General features: G+C 39.3%; 4 protein-coding genes across 5 annotated transcripts; 3 read left to right on the top strand and 1 right to left on the bottom strand.

The window, feature by feature from the left end:
* Nucleotides 1-429: 429 nt before the first annotated feature.
* On the top strand, nt 430-2,179 carry LOC112169243 (UDP-glucose flavonoid 3-O-glucosyltransferase 7-like). Its single transcript, XM_024306252.2, has one exon. It carries the CDS (start codon nt 430-432, stop codon nt 1,897-1,899), a length of 1,470 nt encoding a protein of 489 aa, XP_024162020.1. The 3' UTR covers nt 1,900-2,179.
* Nucleotides 2,180-3,135: 956 nt separating this feature from the next.
* On the top strand, nt 3,136-4,716 carry LOC112169242 (UDP-glucose flavonoid 3-O-glucosyltransferase 7-like). The gene has a single exon (XM_024306251.2). It carries the CDS (start codon nt 3,199-3,201, stop codon nt 4,657-4,659), a length of 1,461 nt encoding a protein of 486 aa, XP_024162019.2. The 5' UTR covers nt 3,136-3,198; the 3' UTR covers nt 4,660-4,716.
* Nucleotides 4,717-5,105: 389 nt separating this feature from the next.
* Nucleotides 5,106-19,300, bottom strand: LOC121049824. Of its 2 annotated transcripts, none has more exons than XR_005801415.1 (4): nt 18,887-19,300; nt 15,777-16,112; nt 12,736-12,905; nt 5,106-5,311 (listed from the first exon to the last, which is right to left on the bottom strand). XR_005801415.1 is itself a non-coding variant. In XM_040508046.1 (4 exons), exons 2-4 carry the CDS (start codon nt 15,878-15,880, stop codon nt 5,931-5,933), a joined length of 432 nt encoding a protein of 143 aa, XP_040363980.1. In that variant the 5' UTR covers nt 15,881-16,112; nt 18,887-19,300; the 3' UTR covers nt 5,676-5,930. The 2 variants fall into 2 exon arrangements, 1 of the variants encoding a protein (XP_040363980.1); XM_040508046.1 differs by lacking the exon at nt 5,106-5,311 and adding an exon at nt 5,676-6,158 and having other exon boundaries at nt 12,806-12,905.
* Nucleotides 13,573-15,288, top strand: LOC112169245 (UDP-glucose flavonoid 3-O-glucosyltransferase 7). Its single transcript, XM_024306253.2, has one exon. The coding sequence runs from the start codon at nt 13,626-13,628 to the stop codon at nt 15,075-15,077; it is 1,452 nt and encodes a 483-aa protein (XP_024162021.1). The 5' UTR covers nt 13,573-13,625; the 3' UTR covers nt 15,078-15,288.
* Nucleotides 19,301-21,746: the final 2,446 nt, after the last annotated feature.

Here is a 21,746-nt window from a genome sequence, read left to right as displayed (position 1 = left end):
GTCCTCAAATTTAGAAATCATCAAGAGAACAAACAAAGGAACATAGTCTTGGCTAGTGCAGTGCAACATGTTGAGGATAAAGTTCACATTAACAATGGCAAAACCTTGCACAGCATATTTTGGTCCAATGTGTACATGTTAGATGGAGTCAAAATAAGATAACTCTTATGTGTATCTTGAGTTAAAAATGTTTTATGTTCGTCTATTACTCAATGATTTTCAGCTTTCCAACAGTATATTGCAGTCCTAAACTTGTTTCTGTTCGTAGACAACAAAACATAAGAACAAAGCCTTGGCTCCAAAAGCTGCTGTCTTACCAAACCGAATCATTCGTGGTTATAATCTCTCTTTCTGATCGATCATTTATACTTCATCATCATTACCATTCTGCATACCTGCATTCCAAAAGCTACTGCAACCCTAGAAACCATGGAAACTAAATCCCATCAGCAGCTTCACATTTTCTTCTTTCCCTTTATGGCTCAAGGACACAGCGTACCTGCCATAGAGATAGCCAAACAATTTGCTTCTTACTCAGTAAAATGCACCATAATAACCACGCCTCTCAATGCACCACATTTTTCCAAAGCGACCCAAAGAAGGAAAATATTGGGGTTTGATTATGAAATCGAACTTCTACTCCTGAAGTTCCCCTCTGTTGAGGCTGGGTTGCCACAAGAATGTGAGAGTTTTAGCTCGGCTACGACACAAGAGATGGAGCTAAAATTCTTCAAGGCCGTCACTTTGCTTCAACCACAACTTGAGCAGATTTTGGACCAACACCGTCCTCATTGTCTCGTTGCTGATGCCTTGTTTCCTTGGGCTACAAATGTTGCTGCAAAATTTGGAATTCCAAGCCTTCTCTTTCATGGAACCGGTTTTTTCTCATTGTGTGCTTCAATGAGTATGATAATACATCAACCTCACTTGAAGTTGTCATCTGATTCAGAGTCTTTTTCCATTCCTAATTTCCCAGTTGAGATGAAGATGACAGGAAGCCAAATACCAGCTTATTTAAAGCTGAATATTGAAAATGAATTCACCAAGTTGTTTAAATTATCCAAGGACGCTGAGGAAAGGAGCTATGGGGTTATTGTTAACAGCTTCTATGAACTTGAACCAGAATATGCAGATCACTATAGGAAGATGTTTGGGAGGAAGACATGGCATATAGGCCCGGTGTCACTGTACAACAAGGCAGCCAAAGAAAAAGTAGAGAGTGGATGCGTGGAAAGTTCCATTGAGGAAGTGCACCAGTGCTTATATTGGCTTAATTCTAAGAAACCCAAGACAGTTGTTTATGCATGTTTTGGAAGCCTGACCAATTTTAGTGATTCTCAGCTTCTGGAAATTGCAGTGGGGCTAGAGGCTAGCGGGCAAGAGTTCATTTGGGTTGTGAAGAAAGAAGAGAAAGATAAAGAAAAGTGGTTGCCTGAAGGGTTTGAGCAGAGAATGGAAGGTAAAGGACTCATTATAAGAGGCTGGGCTCCCCAAGTGCTGATTCTTGAGCATGAAGCAGTTGGAGGCTTTCTGACTCATTGTGGGTGGAACTCAATCCTTGAAGGAGTGTCTGTTGGTGTACCAATGATCACATGGCCAGTCTCGGCTGAGCAGATTTATAATGAAAAGTTGGTGACTCAGATACTTAGAACTGGTGTTGCTGTTGGTGCTCATCAATGGGGTACAGTTGCAGATGAAAGTGTGAAGATGGAGGCTAGTGTAAAGAGGGAGGCAATAGAAGAGGCTGTGAGTCAAATGATGGTGGGGGATGAAGCATTGGCAATGAGAAGCAGAGCTAAAGAGCTAGGAAAGATGGCAAGGAGGGCAGTTGAAGAAGGCGGTTCATCGTTCAAGGATTTAAGTGCTCTAATTTCTGAGTTGAGGTCCCTTTCGTCTTGATTCTTTTAAAGCTTTGCAAAAGCTTCAAGAGGAAATTCTCCTCTACTAATTTAAATCAGGAGCACCTACAGGCGTTCAAATGTTGTAGCATAAGTCAAAGAAATGTAATGGAATGAAATGGTTGTAATAGACTAATAGGTTGCAGAAGACTCTATGAAACGAAATGGTTGTACCATTGTACCAAGTGAAAAGCATTGCAATGGAATGACGAATGGTTAACAGAAGAGTCTATGAAATTATCATTGGAGAAATCTAGTTCCCATTGTTTGGAGGAAATAGGTTGCAGAAAATATAACATAAGGAAGCCAAACCTCTCTTCCTCTCTTTTCATCGGAAACAATATAGGTAGGGGTCAGATTGAACTTGGATATACCTGAAGACTGAACAGTCCCAAACCAGATGAAGATTACTGCAATATCTAGTTAGTGTGCAGCAAATAATGGCTGAAGAGCTTTGGTACTATATCAACAGTGGCTCAGTCCACAAAGCCTGAAAACAAATGTATATATAATTAAAATCCACATATGAAATCCACCTCTCAGAGACAGCAAAACACAGACATACTTATCAGTTTGAAATTTTCAGTCTTTATTTGTAAACTCTTAACATACTGGGCTGTAGTTGAATGACGTCCTTCATGCTGAACATTACCATTTTTGTTTGTTTTTAATGTTTTTTTCTTTCTAATTTTCAAATGACAAAGATGCATCAATCCCAACCTAGACTTATCAAGTTCGATCTGTGCTAACAAATGAAGAAGTAGCACTTGTTGTGATTTGCAAAGTGCAAATTGGCGTACAAAACAATAACAATGTCCATTTTGCCAACAGAAATACGACTACTAGTTGACAGACAACAATATTGGACAAATATTGTCGACGTATATCAATATTGGAGATAACAGAGCTAGTATAATTCTATGTTAGATCCATTCTATGCACAAATATTAGACGAACTGTAATGTCAACAATTGCAAGAGACATGTAATCAAAGACAGAACCTGCCGATCATCATTCCTTAAAGATGCGATTGTGCTCATCACCCAACAATCTTTCATCTTTTCAAATAATATATATATTGCAGTCCAAACTTGTTTCAGTTCCTACCAAACAACATAGTCTTGCCACCCAAGTTTTGTCTTGCAATTCTCTTTTTATGCTAGTGCAGTCAATGCCTGATATTATTAATACCCAGTCTATCCGTGTGTTGTCTCTCATTTCAATTTCTACTTCTTTACCATCTTCATTATTGTATTTTCTGTGTGCATATTGCATAGCAGCTATTCTCTTGCAAGTGCCCATGGAAACTAGAACTGATCACCAGCTTCACATTTTCTTCCTTCCATATATGGCTTCAGGCCACACTTTACCCCTCATGGACATAGCCAAACTATTTGCTTCACGTGGTGTAAAAGCCACCATAATAACCACCACTGTCAATGCAACAATTCTATCCAAACCAATACAAACAAGCAAAAATTTGGGTTTTGAAATTGAACTTCTTGTCTTCAAATTCCCATCTGCTGAAGTAGGGTTGCCTGACGGAATTGAAACCTCTAACTCAGCAACAACCCAAGAGATGAAGGAAAAGTTTTTGAAAGCTATGAGTCTGATTGCACCAAAGGTAGAGCAGATTTTAGACCAACATCGCCCTCACTTCCTTGTTGCAGACACTATGTTTCATTGGGCTACTGATGTTGCTGCCAAGTTTGGGATTCCAAGGCTCATCTTTCACGGAACTGGTTTTTTCCCCATGTGTGCTTCAACGAGTGTGATGGAGTACCAACCTCAGTTGAAGGTTTCATCTGATTCAGAATCTTTTGTTATTCCTAATCTCCCAGATGAGATCACAACGACCAGAAACGAAATACCATCTTTTCTTAAAGCAGATGGCAAGACAGAACTCATCAAGTTGGTCAAAGCATCCAGAGAGGCTGAGAAGAAGAGCTATGGAGTTATTGTTAACAGCTTCTATGAACTTGAACGAGATTATGCAGATCACTATAGGAAGGTGTTGGGGATGAAGTCATGGCACGTCGGCCCGGTTTCCTTATGCAACAAGGTAGAGAAAGATAAATCAGAGAGGGGAAGGGGAGGCTCTGTTGATGGAGTACACGAGTGCTTGAATTGGCTCAATTCTAAGACACCCAATTCAGTTGTGTATATATGTTTTGGAAGCCTGACCAATTTCGGTGATTGTCAGCTCCTCGAAATTGCCTTGGCTCTCCAGGCTTCTCACCAGCAATTTATTTGGGTTGTGAAGAAAGAAAAGAATGATAAAGAAATGTGGTTGCCTGAAGACTTTGAGCAGAGAATGGAAGGCAAGGGATTGATTGTAAGAGGTTGGGCTCCCCAACTACTCATTCTTGAGCATGAAGCAGTTGGGGCCTTCGTGACTCATTGTGGGTGGAATTCTATCCTTGAAGGTGTCTGTGCTGGGGTGCCAATGATCACGTGGCCGGTGTCCGGAGAGCAGTTTTACAATGAGAAGTTGGTGACTCAGTTACTTGGGATTGGGGTTGCTGTTGGTGCTAAAAAGTGGGCTGCAGTTGAGGATGATAATGTGAAGAGTGAAGCCAGTGTGAAGAGGGAGGCCATAGAGAAGGCTGTGACGGAAATCATGATGGGTGATGAAGCAGAGGGAATGAGAAACAGAGCTAAAGTGCTCGGAGAGATGGCAAGGAGGGCAGTTATAGAAGGCGGTTCATCGTTCTCGGATTTAACAGCTCTAGTTGAAGAATTGAGGTCCTTTAGGTATTGATTCACTTGATGCTTGACCTATATGCCAACGTCTGCTGCTTTAAGAAGAACAGTTGCACTAACCATATAAGTTGTTGGCAACTTGTACAGCTACATGTAATTTCTTTTGGTTCATATTTCATAACAATGGCAAAAGAGAAAGCATTATATTATTCCTCAAAATAAAAAAAAATGAAAGCATTATGTTGCAACATGTTATAAATATATAATATCATCATTGTGACTTTTCCCTGTTTCCTTCGACTGGACCGATATTGCTTTCATTGTGTAACATTAAGGACTACTTCCCACAGCTTATGTTTGAAAATTCATTGAAGAATTACGTTACCAAACAAAATCGTTGCCCTCTTCAAAGTTTATGTCCAAAATTTACTGATTAAACTATTGTATCCCATAGAAAACACCAAGCCAACACATTATTTCTAGTCCTAATTGCCTTACCTCCCAATTAAAAAGCACTCTGTTATATAACCAGCTGTCTGTCAAGCCTGGCCAGTTGAGAAAATTCCTTCTCCATCATCACTAGTCTTTGAGAAAACAGTAAAGGCCATGTCAACATGGACAATCTGCGTTGTATTTCTTAGTAATTTTCCATATAAGGAATAGGGTGAAATAATAACCAAATAGTTTGGAAGAAATAAATTAACATAAACCTGTTAAAGGAAAAGCACATTATGTGCCTTCGTCAAAGAAACAGACGAAGAGGGAATCAAGCAATTACAAATCACAGCTCAATCAGCATTTAGTATCATCAATGTAATTAATATTTCCGTTGTAATCCTATCCCTATATAAAGGGGTTATGAATGAAATGAGTAGACCATTCCAATCTCCATTTTACTTTTACACGTTATCAGCACGCTCAGAGCTAATAGCTAAGAAGAAAACTTAATTTTCTAGTTTCCTTCTTCTTCGCGTCGAAAAAAAATCCAAACCCTAGAAGAAAAAAACTTTTTCTTCTAATTCTGCAGCCACCAAAGATTATAAAAAAAAAAATATAAAAAAAAAAATCCCCGTCCACCTCACCGGCCAAACCGGCCGCCAGCCCCACAGGCCTCCAATCCAACAGCGCTCCCCTCACCGGCCGCAAGTCACCCAAACCGATCTCCTCTGACAGGCGCTGCACCTGCATCTCCGCCTCATCCCAAATCGCGCACGGCCTCCCACCCAAACCGGCCTCTTCCCCTGCGCATCACCGACCTGCAGCAGCCCACCTTGCAGCAACACCCCACCACCGAGCCCAGATCGGCCTCCGCCCAGGCCCTCGATCCAGTTACAGCTGCTCCCCATCCCAGCGCAGCACAGCCCCGAGCTTGTCCACCGGTGCCGCCCTTGAAGACCCACCGATCTCAACCGGGACCCGCCTGCAGCACCAGACCAGATCTGGCCGAGAAGAACAAAGGAGAACCTGCAATACGGTCTCAGCCTGCGAACCCATCCCCGGCGATCCCTCGCAGCCCAGTGTAACGGTGCCTGCTCCCACCTTCACCGATCCCAGCACCTGCAAATCACCATCTGTAAAGAACCAGAAACCAGCAGAAAAACGCGAGGAAGAGAAGAAGAGAAAGAAAAAGTCAACCGGCCCAAAGAAAAGGTCCGGTCAAAAAAAAAAAAAAAAAAAAAAAAAACAGCAAGCCCTGCAGGCCCAGAAACGAAAAAAAAAAAACAAAAAAAAAAAAAGAGAAAAAACCCGGCCCAAAGAAAAGGGCGGCCCAGGAAAAGAAAAAAAAAAAAAGGCCCTCCGGCCCATCTTTGTCAAGAAAAAAAGAGAAAAAAAAAGAAAAGAGAAAAGGAGGACCCGGGCCCAACAATTTCCAATCAAAAAAAAAAAAAAAAAAAGAAAGCAAGCTAATTAAAAAAAAAAACAAAGCCCACTGCTGAAAAGAGAGAGGAAGCGGCCTAGTTTCATAAGCCCAAAAACATCTCTACGCACGCCTGCATCAACACGCGCGTGCGCTAGGATTGTTTTATTTTCTCGAAATCAAGTATGTTTTCTTTATTTTATTTTATGATTTTAACAAAGCATGCTTTATACTTTATTGTTTATGCTTTTATTTTATTAAGCATGTTTAATTAGATAATTTTTGTTTTAAGCATGCCTTATTATTTATGTTTTATATCATTATATTTAAGCATGATTTATAATTATGTTTAAGCATGCTTTATATTTTATTGCTTATGTTTTTATTATGCAATTGTGAGCATGTTTTGTGAATTTTATTTACGCTTATATAGTTATTCCTCAGCAGCCTTTAATTATGCTATTGTTTATATTTTATTTTACGCATGATATATTATTGCTATTATTATATGTCGCATATATTTTGTTGTATATTTGTGCAATTTGAGCATATCATGTAGTTTATTTTTATATGCTATGTCTTATTTATTATTAAATGTGTTATAGTTATTTTTGTAATACGACATATAAAATTCCATTTTGCCATGATAATGAAAGTTCATGCGCATTATAAATACATACTTACTGTGTTAAAGTATTTTCACATAGCATCGAAAAAAAAATGTGACCATTACGAATCTTGGTCTTGAAATCTAATTCATATATTTGGAAAATAATTTACGTGGATGTCTTTATGACTGCGTAATTTATATATTCTCTCTTGTTTTATGTAGATGGCTGATCCAACTCGACCTGAGTTTGACATTTTGGACTCAGAAGGACTTGAGTACCATCGTTGGGTTTCCGATATGGAAACTGCCTTTGTGGCAAATGACTACACTGCCACCATTACTGATCCCAAAGATGATAAACTATCTAATAAGGTGAAAGCAGATGCCTTAATTTTTCTGAGGCGACATATTGATCCTAGCCTACGCTGGGAGTACCTTCAATTGAAGACACCCAAAGCACTGTGGGATGCCCTTAAAGGACGTTTTGGGAACATTCACGATACTTTGCTCCCAGGACTGGCGGTTCAGTGGAATGGAATCCGCTTGCTTGACTATAAAAATGTCAATGACTTCAACAAGGACATGTTGCGCTTAAAGGCACGTCTCAATTTCTGTGGAAGGGAAATCACAGAAGATGATATGATCCACAAGACTCTTACCACATTTCCTAATTCAGCTTTTATACTAGCGAACCAGTATCAGTTGGATTATGACAACAAAAGAATCACAACCTTCAATAAGTTGATAAGCCTACTGCAAGTGGCTGAGAGACAAAATAAGATTCTCTTGAATAACAATGCCAGGCCCACTGGGACAAAGAAAATTCCCGAGGCTAATTATGGAAAAATGAAAGGTGGAAATAACTCCAATGCAAGGGGGTTTAGACGTGCTGATCCCTACCCACGTGGCAACAATGCACCACATGGAAAGGGACATGGGGATCATGGAAACAAGATGCCAAAGGAAAGAGTTGACAATGAAACATGCTATAGGTGTGGATTCATTGGGCATTGGTACAAGAACTGCCAAGCAAACAACAGAGTAGCAGCCAATTACAAGAGGTATAGAGAGTCTAAAGAACAAGTGACTCACTATATGGAAGAAGGAGGTCATGACCTAGACATCAACCTTACAGTTGCAGACTCCAATGGCAAAGAGGAACTTGCTAAGTCAATGGATGCTCTCAATCTTGACTGATCTGCTTTATTCATTTTATTTTCCAAAGACAGCTGTGAAGGCATAATGCCCCATTTTTAATTAGACTATTGTTTGGTCTTAAAGTTTATTTTCAATCATGGATTGATGAATAAGATTTCTGAATAAGACCTTGATTTGATTATCGTTGGCTTATTAATAAATTTTGAATTTTATTCTGAAGCACTGAATTTATTCAAATTTATTTACTATACACATATTTACATGGTTCGACATAGCACTATAAAGATGTAAAGCAATACATCTAGAGAAAAATTATTAGAATGAAAAGAATATCATTCTACGCAAATAGAAATACTCTAAAGAATATGAGTTATATTTTCTAAATACCTCCCATTTATTTGTAGAAATGAATGGAGGAGAACTTGAGTGCTTAGATGATAGTGGGACTACCCACACAATATTAAGAAATAGGCAATTATTCATTGAACTAAATAGCCTATAATTCCTCTGTGACTACGATGATTGGATTATCAAAACTAATAAAATGGCGAGGAACTGCCAAATTTTTTGTTGCCTAAAGGCGCAACATTTCAAGTCACAGACGCTCTATATGCACAAAGAGCTAATCGAACCTTGTTAATGTTTCAAAGCTATTTGTGCCAACGATTATCCAGTAAAAACACACCGTGAGAATGGAACTGAATACCTTGATATTACATCTAATGACTGTGGAAGGAAACACATCTTAGAGAAACTTATGAGTCAATCTAGTGGACTGTACCTCACTACAATTCGGATCATTGAATCCTATATTGTCACCAACAATGAAATATGGGACACTGACTCATACAGGCTTTTGCATGACCGCCTATGGCACCGAGGTCATGACATGATGATCCGTATTTTTCAAGAACTCACACGGACTTCGCTTCTTTCGAGTGAAAAATGGGAGAAAAATCCGCCACATTGTAAGGTGTCGGTTCTAGTATTGCCCAAATGCAGTCATTGCCTTCTGAAGTACAAGATGCACTACCTCCCTCACATTATGCCTCATTGACTATTTCAAAGGCACATCACTCGTTTTGCAAAGCCTGCTCTTTAGCAAAAACAGGATCGAGACCTTCCTATGCTAAAGATACAAAACAAAACATTCCATTCTTACAAAGAATACAAAGAGATGTCTGTGGACCTATCCATCCAGAATGCGGACCATTCAAGTACTTTATGGTTCTGGTGGATGCTTCGACAATCTGGTCACATGTCGTTTTATTGTCCTCAAGAAATGCTGCAATACTCCTAGCAGAGATTATACGTTTGAGGGCTCACCACCCTGATCACCCTATCAAGTCTATAAGGCTTGATAATGCTAGAGAGTTTACATCAAAAGCATTTGATGATTATTGCATATCTATTTGGATCGATGTAGAGCATCCTGTACCCCATGTGCATACACAAAATGGTCTCACAGAAGTCACCATCAAAAGGATACAGATGGTGGCTAGGGCATTGGTTATGCGCACCAACCTGCCTACATCTGCATGGGGTTATGCAATATTGCACGCAGCTTTACTTATTCGTTTAAGACCCACAGCTAGCCAACCATTTTATGCGTACCAGTTGGTAACTGGATATGAGCCTGACTCTTCACATTTACGCATATTTGGTTGAGTAGTATATGTGCCTATTGCGCCCCCACAGCGCACTACACTGGGTCCTCAGAGACGATTAAGTATTTATGTTGGATACGAATTCCCAACAATTATCCGCTATTTGGAACCCTTGACAGGCGATCTCTCTACCGCTAGATTTGCTGATTGTCACTTTGATGAGACAGTCTTCCCGTCGTTAGGGGGAGATAGGAAAAAGGATTTTCCAAGGGAACGACAGGAATTCTCGTGGTTTGTCCCCACTCTGTCTCATCTTGATCCCCGCACTTCATAAAGTGAAAAGAATAATCGATCTTCAGAACGTAGCAGATTCGATGCCTGATGCGTTTACTGATATCGTAAAAGTGACGAGATCATATATACCAGCTGCAAATGTGCCTGCAAGGTTAGAAGTCCCCTACAAGGGGCACGGTGCCGCAGATAGAGGCACTGCAACCGCACTTAGTGGAGGTGTGGTTAAGGCCGTGGCTCCCCAAGGAAGAGGGGGAGGTCACTTGGTTCGATTGACACTCACCCAAGGAAGAAGAGGGTGAGTAAGGCACAAACCAATCATCAATGTATAGAATCCCTCTCATGAGATTGTCTCTGATTATAGTTATGTCCATGAATCAATACTGGAGGACGCTCCGATGTTTGAAATGATTCCAGAGAACAAAGAAATCTCAAAGGATTACGAGAGTACGTATGAGTTGATAGAAAGATCTTCCATACACATTGATGATATATATTGTTGCTCAAGGAATCATAGAGCACGATGATATCGAACCACGCTCTGTTGAAAAAAGTCAACAAAGAGCAGATTGGCCTAAATGGAAAGAAACAATCCAGGCAGAATTAGATTCTCTGACAAAGAGACAGGTATTTGGTCTGGTAGTGCTAACCTCACCAACTGTAAAGCCTGTAGGACATAAATGAGTCTTTGTCAGAAAGCGTAATCAGAAGAATGAAGTCCTGAGGTACAAGGCTCGCCTTGTGGCGCAAGGTTTCTCACAACGCCCTGGAATTGACTACGAGGAGACATACTCTCCCGTAATGGACGTTATAAAGTTCCGCTACTTAGTTAGCTTAGTAGTTTCCAAAGGACTGGAAATGCAGCTCATAGATGTGGTTACTGCATATCTCTATGGGGATCTAGATTCATAGATATATATGAAAAGTGCCTAATGGCCTTACATTACCCAAGTCAAGTGACTCTAAACCACAGAGTGCGTTTGCAATTAAGTTGAAACGCTCACTTTACGGATTGAAACAATCCAGACGAATGTGGTATACCCGTCTAAGTGACTACTTGATTGGGAAGGGATATAAGAACGATGAATTATGCCCCTGCGTATTCATAAAGAAAACAAGTTCCAGATTTGCAAATTGTAGTAGTATATGTCATAACTGGTACTCTTGATGAAATAAGAGAAACCGCGAGCTACTTGAAATCCGAATTTGAGATGAAGGATCTTGGGAAAACTCGATTCTATCTAAGTCTTGAACTAGAACACCGAGTTTGTGGAATATTAATCCACCAGTCTGCATATGTCCAAAAGTCAGGCGATATAACATGGACAAAGCACATCCTGCTAGCACTCCCATGATCGGTCGAAGTTTGGATGCAAGGAAAGATCCATTTCGTCCAAAGGAAGATGACGAACAAGTGTTGGGAGCTGAAATTCCCTATCTAAGTGCAATAGGCGCATTGTTGTACTTAGTCCAGTTTACTCGACCAGACATTGTATTCTCAGTGAACTTGTTAGCTAGATTTAGCTCAGCGCCAACGCAGTGTCACTGGAATGGTATCAAGAACATTTTCGATACCTAAAGGGAACCATTGACTTGGGACTGTTCTTTCCCTACAGAGAGACAAGAGGGACCGCAGATGGAACTGCAATCCCTAAAGGAAATGTTGATGGCGAAAACGCCACTCACTACACTAAAACGCCAAATGACGTTTTGGTCGGTTTTGCTGATGCTGGATACGTATCTGACCCACATATCGTTCCCAAACTGGTTATGTATTTACCAATGGAAACACGGCGATATCTTGGAGATCAACCAAGCAAACCTTTGTGGCTACCTCCTCGAACCACTCAGAGATCATTGTTCTACATGAGGCGGTTCTTGAGTGTGTATGGTTAAGAACTATCATTGCACATATTCGAGGGACTAGTGGTTTGAGTTCTACCACTGAAGAGCCTACTTGCATTTACGAACACAATGCAGCTTGCATCGAACAGATGAAGCTAGGTTATATTAAGGGTGATAACACAAAACACATATCGCCAAAGTTGTCCTACAATCAGCAACAACAGACTCTCCTCAAGATTCAAATGAATCAAGTAAAGTCTGAGGAGAATGTGACAGATTTGTTCACCAAATCATTGCCTAAGGACACATTTGAGAAACATGTGAAAAGCATAGGAATGCAAAGACTTTCCAAGCTCCCTAGATTAATGTAAAGTTTCAGGGGGAGGTGTAGACGTCAGGAGGAGTCTAACACACACATGTCATTCTCAAATGTAGAAGGTGCGTTGTGCTCTTTTCCTTCGACCAAGTTTTATTTTTGTCCCACAGGGTTTTTATTGTTACTTGGCAAGGTTTTTAGTGAGGCAACAACTCATGCACCATTTCGTCTTTGACTTGGCACAAGGGGGAGTGTTAAAGGAAAAGCACATTATGTGCCTTCGTCAAAGAAACAGACGAAGAGGGAATCAAGCAATTACAAATCACAGCTCAATCAGCATTTAGTATCATCAATGTAATTAATATTTCTGTTGTAATCCTATCCCTATATAAAGGGGTTATGAATGAAATGAGTAGACCATTCCAATCTCCATTTTACTTTTACAAAACCAGCATTTTCTCTTTATCTTTTCATGGACAACAATACATGCAAGGGTCACTCATTGAACTTAGCAAATACCTGGGACACCCAATAGACCTGAATCAGATGAAGATGACTGCAATAATCATGAAGGAAGAGCTTTGGATCTTTATCATATCCCTGGCTCACTCCACAAAGCCTGAGGATAAATGAACAGAATTAAAATTGAAATATGTAATGAATCCCCAAAAATACGTATCACTTTCAAGTTTTAAGATGTGTGATGCTTTTTCCAATTTAGGGTAAGATAGTTTGCAATCTTTTAACTGTTGTGATTGCTGTTGTTGGAAAAAAATTATTTCTGGCTGAACTCTACTACTTTTCTTCCAAATAAGTTTGCTAATTCTCTAAAAAAAAAATAAAATAAAAAAATAAAGAAGAAGAAAAATTCCATTTACAAAATGCGTACAATAACAATCTCCCAATTTACCAAATTTCTGGACAAAAACTCCTACACAACAGGTATGACTCAAGTAGCTTAAAGCACATGACAGTACATGTGAAGCATGCAACATGTCGATTATAAAAATATCACTGTCACACATATTGAGTCAAAAGCCATTGAATGCAGAAATATTATATATATCTATCTATAATGTGTACAGTGAGTGAATATTTAAACCAAGACAAAACCTTAAGATGTGATTTATGCTTAAGAATCACTCAATAATCTTCATCTAATCCAATAATCTATTGCAGCCAAATCTGAGTTAGTTCTACCCGACAACGCCAGTCTTACCAAGTCTCTGCCCAGCAATTTTCTTCTTAGCTAGGGACGTCTTTCCAGGTTATAAGCTCACATTTTCATTTCAACTCCGTAATCATTGTGTTTTCTGTACAGAACAGCTACTATCTTGCAATGGAAACCAAACCTCATCCGCATCTTCATATTTTCTTCCTTCCATTTATGGCTCAAGGCCACACTTTACCCATGATAGACATTGCCAAACTATTTGCTTCACGCGGTGTAAAATGCACCATAGTAACCACCCCTGCCAATGCACCAATCATCTCCAAAGCAATCCAAACTAGCAAAGGTTTCGGTTTTGAAATTGAAGTTGTTGTCATCAAATTCCCATCCGCTGAAGTTGGGTTGCCTGAAGGAAGTGAAAGTACTAAATTGGAGAAGACAGACGAGATGAGGGAAAAGTTCTTAAAAGCAATCACTCTGTTTGAACAACAGGTAGAGAAAATTCTAGACCAACATCATCCTCATTGCCTTGTTGCAGACTTTTTATTTCATTGGGCTACAAATGTTGCTGCAAAGTTTGGGATCCCAAGGTTCGTCTTTCATGGAGCTGGTTTTTTTGCCTTGTGTAGTCTAAAGAGTGTAATGCTGTACCAACCTCACATGAAGGTTTCATCAGATTCAGAATCTTTTGTTATTCCTAGTCTCCCAGATGAGATAATTATGACAAGAAACCAGCTAGCACCTTTTCTTACTCGAAATGGTAAGACAGAACTCATCAAGCTAATCAAAGCATCCAGAGAAGCTGAGGAAAGGAGCTACGGGATTATTGTAAACAGCTACTATGAACTTGAACCTGATTATGCAGATCACTATAGGAAGGTGTTGGGGAAGAAGTCATGGCATATCGGCCCAGTCTCTTTATGCAACAAGGTAGAAAAAGATAAATCAGAGAGGGGAAGGGAAGGTTCAGTTGATGAAGTACATGAGTGCTTGAACTGGCTTAATTCCAAGAAACCCAATTCGGTTGTTTATATATGTTTTGGAAGTATGACCAAATTCAGTGATTGTCAGCTCATAGAAATTGCCTTCGGTCTTGAGGCTTCTCAGCAGCAATTCATTTGGGTTGTGAATAAAGAAAATAATGATAAAGAAGAGTGGTTACCTGAAGGATTTAAGCAGAGAAATGAGGGTAAGGGACTGGTTATAAGAGGTTGGGCTCCCCAACTACTGATTCTTCAAAATGAAGCAGTTGGGGTCTTTGTCACTCATTGTGGGTGGAACTCAATCCTTGAAGGGGTGTCTTCTGGGGTTCCAATGATCACCTGGCCAGTGTCTGCAGACCAGTTTTTCAATGAGAAGTTGGTGACTCAGATACTTGGCATTGGGATTGCCATTGGTGCTCAAAAGTGGGAGGATGATAGTGTGCAGAGAGAAGCCAATGTGAAGAGGGAGGCTATAGAGAAGGCTGTGACTGAATTCATGGTGGGTAATGAACAAGAAGAAATGAGAAGCAAAGTGCTTGCGCTTGGACAGATGGCAAGGAGGGCGGTTGCAGAAGGTGGTTCATCGCACTCTGATTTAACTGCTCTAATTGGAGAGTTGTGGTTCCTCGTGTCTTGATTCTCTTGATGCAGCTAAATTGCCAACATTTTCAGCATTTCTATCTGTTGCAGGAAATCAAGACATTGTGTGCCTAGTCCAAATAGGTTTAGGATTACTTAGCTTGGCTGTAGTAGGGTTAGCAAATTCCTACTTGTACTCAAAAGATATTGTACTTGTAATCCTCTATATATAGAGGCTCCTATTATCGGTGAAAGCATCTCAATTTCCTCCCGAATTCTCTCTATAAAACACAATTTACTACTAACTTAAATTGTTGGCAGACCTACATATAAATTTGTAAAAGTTCCAATAATTTGCAAAAGAAAAATTATGGTGTTTCAGCATTTGTTAACTAGAGAGTCTACAGGAGTCCTAAAGCAATGCTGAAGAACAGGAGACATTAATGCAATGATGATACACACTACTATATGAATGCATGCAAGTGTCGAATAAACACTAAAAGATGTGGCAATAAGTGTAAGCAACACAATGCCAGCTAATGTACTAAAAAGTCCCTATATGCTAAAGCTTTTATTTGAAAATTCACTGATGTAATCACCTTACGAATCAGAAGGTTGTGTGCTTAGCCAAAAAAAAAAAAAAAGGCTTGTGTGTTTCATAGTTATGCTAAAAATTGATTGATTGAACAACTGTACCCCATAGGAAAGAGCAAGCCTACACATTCTATTATATACCAACTGTTGAGTCAAGCCTTACCGGTTCAATCCCTTCTCCATCATCACAAATCTTTCAGAAGCGACATGGAAAGCAAAACCAGACAATCTCACATTTTGTTCTTCACTTATATGGATCATGGTCATATGATGCTAACACTAGCCATCACTAAATAATTTGCTTCCAAATAGATCAATACAACCATTATTTCCACTCTCAAAACATGGCCTTCTTCTCCAAAACAATTGAAAAAAGCAACTTTCTGGTTTCATTATTGGAGTCCTCATTCTCAAAGTCATTTCTGTAGATGTCAGATTGCTAGAAGGGTGTCAGCGAAGAGCTATGAATCTTTATGTACAGCGGGTCACTCCACAGAGTCTGAAGAGAAATGCAAATAGAATTAGAATAAAAGTTTTACTGAACTCTCCACCTCTCACACAGTCGCACACATTTAAAAAAAAAACATTTTTATCACTTTCAAATTCAAACTCCTCAACTGTGAATGCTTTTTTATTTCCAATAATAGCAAAAGAGAGTTTGCAATAATGCAATTTTAAATTGTCACAATAATAGATTTACTGTTCTTGTTACATTTTAAATTTCAAATGATATAGATGCATAAACTCCAACTAGACTTAAAATCACGTTTGATCTTTCTAACAGGTGTAGTGACTATTAGAAATTTTCAATTACAAAATGCCTATGATACCAGTCTCCCATTTTTGAAATTTCCTGGACAAAAACCAGTACACAACAGAAACAAAAAATAATCCATGAAATAATGTAGTCTAATCTATACACATCAAAGGTTCCATCAAAACAATCTAAACACAGAATAAGATGTGAAGTAGCTACTTAAAGCACACGAGTTGTACTAGGTGAAGTAGTGTAACATCTTAACAACAAAAGTAATGATATTCCTATGTCAGATGGAGTCAAAATCCATTCGATACAAAAGTAGTGTTGTGTGTGTGTGTGTAAATATGTATATCTTTCATGTCAACATTTGCAGTAATCATAATCAAAGAAGAACCTGCCGACTTGTCTTGCCTTAATATTCTATGCGTATCAGTTACTTAATAATCTTCATATTTTACAATGAACTATTGCAGTCCGAACTTGGTACAGTTCGTATGCAACAACATGGTCTTGCCAGCCAAGTCTATATATCTTCCAATGTTTTGGTTTTCACCAGGGAAATCGCTACCTTAATAAGCATCCAATTTTTAAATGTTTTAACTCCTTCTTTCCACTTCTACTTCTTCACCATCATCGTAGTGTTTTCTTTGCAGAACAGCTACAATCTTGCAACTCTCCATAGAAACCAAAACGCATCATCAGCTTCACATTTTCTTCCTTCCTTTTATGGCTCAGGGCCACATTTTGCCCCTCCTAGACATAGCAAAAGTATTTGCTTCATGTGGTGTAAAATCAACCATAATAACCACCCTTCTCAATGCACCAGGCTTCTCCAAACAAATCCAAACAAGCAAACATTTAGGTTTTGAAATTGAACCTGTTGTCATCAAGTTTCCATCTGCTGAAGTTGGTTTGCCTGCAGGAATAGAAAGTACTCACTTGGCTACTACCCAAGAAATGAAGGAAAAGTTCTTCAAAGCTATCACTCTGGCTCAACACCAGGTGGAGCAGATTTTAGAGCAATATCACCCCAACTGTCTCGTAGCAGACTTATTTCATTGGGCAACAGTTGTTGCTGCCAAGTTTGGGATCCCAGGTCTCATCTTTCATGGAACTGGTTTTTTTCCCCTGTGTGCTTCAATGAGTGTGATGCTGTACCAACCTCACGTGAAGGTTTCATCTGAAGGTTTCATCTGATACCAACTACCATCGTTTCTTAATCTAAATGGTGAGACAGGACTCATCAAATTGGTCAAAGCATCAAGAGACGTAGAGGAAAGGAGCTATGGGATTTTGGTTAACATCTTCTATGAACTTGAATCAGAGTATGTAGATCATTACAGGATGGTGTTTGGCAGGAAGTCATGGCACATTGGCCCAGCTTCTCTATACAACAAGGCAGAAAAAGATAAATCAGAGAGGGGAAGGGAAGGCTCTGTTGATGAAGTACATGAATACTTAAATTGGCTTAATTCTAAGAAAACCAATTCGGTTGTGTATATATGTTGGAAGTGTGATCAATTTCAGTGATTGTCAGCTGGTAGAAATTGCCTTGGGTCTTGGGGCTTCTCAGCAGCAATTCGTTTGGGTGGTGAAGAAAGAAAAGAATGATGAAAATAAGTGGTTGCCTGAACAGTTTGAGCAGAGAATGCAAGGTAAGGGAGTGATTATAAGAGGTTGGGCTCCCCAACTACTGATTCTTGAACATGAAACAGTTGGGGCCCTTCTCATGCATTGCAGGTGGAACTCTATCCTTGAAGGAGTCTCTGCTGGTCTACCAATGATAACGTGGCCGGTGTCTGCAGAGCAGTTTTACAATGAGAAGTTGGTGACTCAGATACTTGGAATTGGGGTTTCTGTTGGTGTTCAAAAGTGGGCTACATTTGAGGATGACAGTCTGAAGAGTAAAGCCAGTGTGAAGAGGGATGACATAATGGTGAGTGATAAAAAAGAGGAAATGAGAAGCAAAGTTTCTGCGCTCAGAGATATGGCAAGGAGGGCAGTTGAAGAAGGTGGTTCCTCATTCTCCCAATTAGCTACTCTTATTGAAGATTTGAGGTCCCTTCAATCTTGAATCTCTTGAAGCAGCCACAGTTTTTCGCATTAAGAAGGAAAGGTTTCATCTACTACTAATCAAACTTAATGGCAGACCTACATGTATTTTGTAAAAGTTCAAACAAATCGAAACAGAGAAATCCTTGTGATACAACATTCGATATATCTAGTAGACCAATAAAGTCCTAATCCAATGCTGACGAACAAGAGGTATCAATGCCAAAGTAAATTTCACCAAAAGACAACAGCAACAAAGTGAGCAATATATATAATGTCAATTGAAATAAGAACAACTAGTATTTCCCAGAGATTTTGTTATAAAAAAATTTCTTGATGTAAGAACCGTAGCAGACAAAAAACAAACTCTATATCCCATAGAAAACATCAAGCCTAGTACCCAACACGTACATTGTTTTATATCCAAACTCTTTCAACTAGTTTATTGGGTAAAGGCTTACCGTTCAGTTTCTGTTTCGGAAATCGAAGTTCGTTCTTAAGAAGGACTGGTTATAAGGCGGCGGGCATCCCGGGCGGTTGGAGGCTTTTTGACCCATTGCGGATGGAACTCAAGCAATGTCTGCCGGAGTTCCGGTGGCAACTTGGCATTGGGGTTGGTGTTGGTGTTGGAGTTTCAAATTCGGCTAGATATAGAGGGGAAGGAGTGAAGAGTAAAGCTAGAGTAATAAAGAAGGTGGTGAAATGGATTAGAAGAAGGGAGGAAATAGAAGCAGAGACGAATCGTGTGGAGAGTTGGCAAGAGGAAGAATTTGAATGGCCTGATTGGAGATTTGGGTTGCTCCCAATCCTTCCGACTCGAACAAAATTTATGTATCCTACTACTTTAGAATATGTTGCTTCCAGTCCAAAGACGTTCTGGCGAGCTATGCAAGATGACATGTGTCTAACTCGAGATTCATATATCTTACTTAAAAAAATGGAGAGATTCTTGTGTAGAGCAGGCGTGTCATCCAGCCAATTATTATCTATGAAGGAGAGTGTTTTGGATATTTCATTATAATTAAACATTGGTAGTTTTGGAATTCAATTAAAAAATAGAGAGATATGATTGGCCGAGCGTACCACGTGGCTAGTACGTTTACCTTATTTAAGAATTTTTCTGAAAAATGTGCACATCGTCAATTTGATAGTCCAGATAGAAAAAATCAAAATTGTTGATTTTTTAGAATTCTTTTTAATGGGAATTATGTTTTTTTTTTTTTTGTCATAATGAGATTTCATTAAACACTCAAAAAGGCAGGAAATACAAGAGAACTAGCCCAAAAGTAGGTCCAGGTCCAAACAAAACAACTATACAGAAAAGCCCAAAAACTGGCCTAACTAAACCTACAGTAATCTAAAGAAGATAGCGCCACTAGTCGCCATCACCACCGGTCATGCCACCACTGCAGTCTGATGACCAAAAATTGATCCCGATCTGAGATACCAACTCCAACCAAGCAAAGAACGACATTGAAAAGCACTGATGCGAAGCAAACAACAAAGAAACCATCGGAGAGCACCAAGGAATTGGACAGAAGTGTCGATGCATGCACTAAAGATGTTGCTGTGTACACCTCCATTTCACAAAGTGCATCACAATGCATGAACTACAGCAGAGAGATTCAACCTCAGGAAAACACCCAAGGGCGACGATCCAAGGATGGAAACAAGAAGCTTCGAGGAAGCCTGCCAAGTTTGATTTAGAGCTTTCATAGATGAAGGATGAGACCAGATCCAAAAGAGGGAAGGAGAAAACAGAGAAAATAAAAGGGGAAAGACAGACTCCACTGTCGGAGAACTGGATGGGGCTGTTAGAGTGGTAGACAAGACCGTCAGAAGGACAGACGACGCCATCCGGGTGGCGGACGGAGCAGCCAGTGGTTGGAGCACATCGCTAACTATCAATGTTGGCACCAAGAGAGGAGAAGGGTTTCGTTCCACCAACTCAGAACCTAGTGTTAGCCAAATAGTCACCCTCAAGTATAAGAGTCAAGTTATAGTGTAGGGATTATGAGTAGGGGATATTGTACCTAAGAGATTGGAAAATCTCACTCTAGCTAAGGAAAATCTAGAGGTGCTATATGAATATGCAAATGTACAAGTCATAAACAAGGGCTCACAAGTGAACCAAAGTTTATGGTGAATATATGCAAGATGGTGTAGTGGTTTGATTTTTGGCTTTGGAAATGGTTTCGGATCAAATTAATAGAAAATGAAACTTGAAATGTAAACTAAGATATGTTAAACTAGATGTGAAAAAATAGATGGAAGTTAGAGTTTGAGGTTGTTCACCATAGCCTCTCTTGCATGCATTGATGTTCAAACTATAAGTAATGCAATTTCAAGTATCCAATTACCCTCTTAGCATCTGAATAAGACTACTAAGGCCTAAACTCCTTTGATTTTATCAATTTCCACAGGATAAGTGTAAAATTAACTACCCAATAACAAGTTATATTACCGGACAAGTATTAATTTCTTGCTCCTAGATGCATAAAGATTTGAGTTTAAATAATCAAGCAATTCAGCAAACCAATCTTAGGGTAGGTGATTTTAACTCACTACCCTCACATACACACCTAGTATGCTTTCATGCTGTTAATGTTCAAAGCTAGTTACTCTCTAAACATTGTTCATGTAATGACAAATGCAAAGTATTCAAATTAGCTAGATTCAAATACAAGCATTCACTTCTTGATTTAGCATGTGAAGATGATTATGGATATTGCATCAAATAAGATTCAAACATCAATTCATTACAAGTTTGGCCAGGGCTTTCAACCCTAGCCCCAACAATAGACTACTCGCACATAACTATATAAACTAGCATCAATATAATGGAAAACATTAGGCTATCAAAGAATAGAGTTTAGAAATGACTAGGGATAATCACAAGTGAAGGATCATGAAGTGGTTGATATGGAAACTTTGTCATGGAAGATGATGTGGTGGCTCCTCTTGTACTCTAGTTTCTTCCTTGAACTCATTTTTCAAGACTTGAGATGATGATGATGAAGCTTAGTATATGTAAGATATTATGAGTAGGGATGTGGTTGGAAAATGGAATGGTGAAGATGGAGATTTCGTGGAGGAGATGGTAGTGGATTGTGTAGAGAATAGAGAAAGAAAAGGATGTAATGGCTAAGTGTGGGTGATGGTTTAGAGTGTAATGAATGAATTCTTATATAGAGAAGAGAATAGTATGATAGTGGACGTAATGAAGATAGTGGTAGTATGGAGGTGGAGTATGATAGTAGAAGTGATGATGATAGTGGTGGAAAAATATGGAAAAGATGGAGTAGAAAGAGGGAAGTAATA

Source organism: Rosa chinensis, chromosome 6 (genome assembly GCF_002994745.2).
Source record: "Rosa chinensis cultivar Old Blush chromosome 6, RchiOBHm-V2, whole genome shotgun sequence".
NCBI classification, from domain to species: domain Eukaryota; kingdom Viridiplantae; phylum Streptophyta; class Magnoliopsida; order Rosales; family Rosaceae; genus Rosa; species Rosa chinensis.
The sequence above is the reverse complement of the archived record's forward strand: the minus strand, read 5'-3'. Positions and strand labels throughout refer to the sequence as shown.

Excerpts from the sequence above, each read along its gene's own strand:
- LOC112169243 (XM_024306252.2), top strand. The coding sequence starts at position 430 with ATGGAAACTAAATCCCATCAGCAGCTTCACATTTTCTTCTTTCCCTTT.
- LOC121049824 (XM_040508046.1), bottom strand. The coding sequence starts at position 15,880 with ATGACCATGATCCATATAAGTGAAGAACAAAATGTGAGATTGTCTGGT. Across the intron at positions 12,906-15,776 it reads ATGGAGAAGGGATTGAACCG|GCTTTGTGGAGTGAGCCAGG; the intron begins GTAAGGCTTGAC and ends ATTTATCCTCAG. Across the intron at positions 6,159-12,805 it reads AGGTCTATTGGGTGTCCCAG|GTGCTGGGATCGGTGAAGGT; the intron begins GTATTTGCTAAG and ends GGTGATTTGCAG.
- LOC112169242 (XM_024306251.2), top strand. The coding sequence starts at position 3,199 with ATGGAAACTAGAACTGATCACCAGCTTCACATTTTCTTCCTTCCATAT.
- LOC112169245 (XM_024306253.2), top strand. The coding sequence starts at position 13,626 with ATGGAAACCAAACCTCATCCGCATCTTCATATTTTCTTCCTTCCATTT.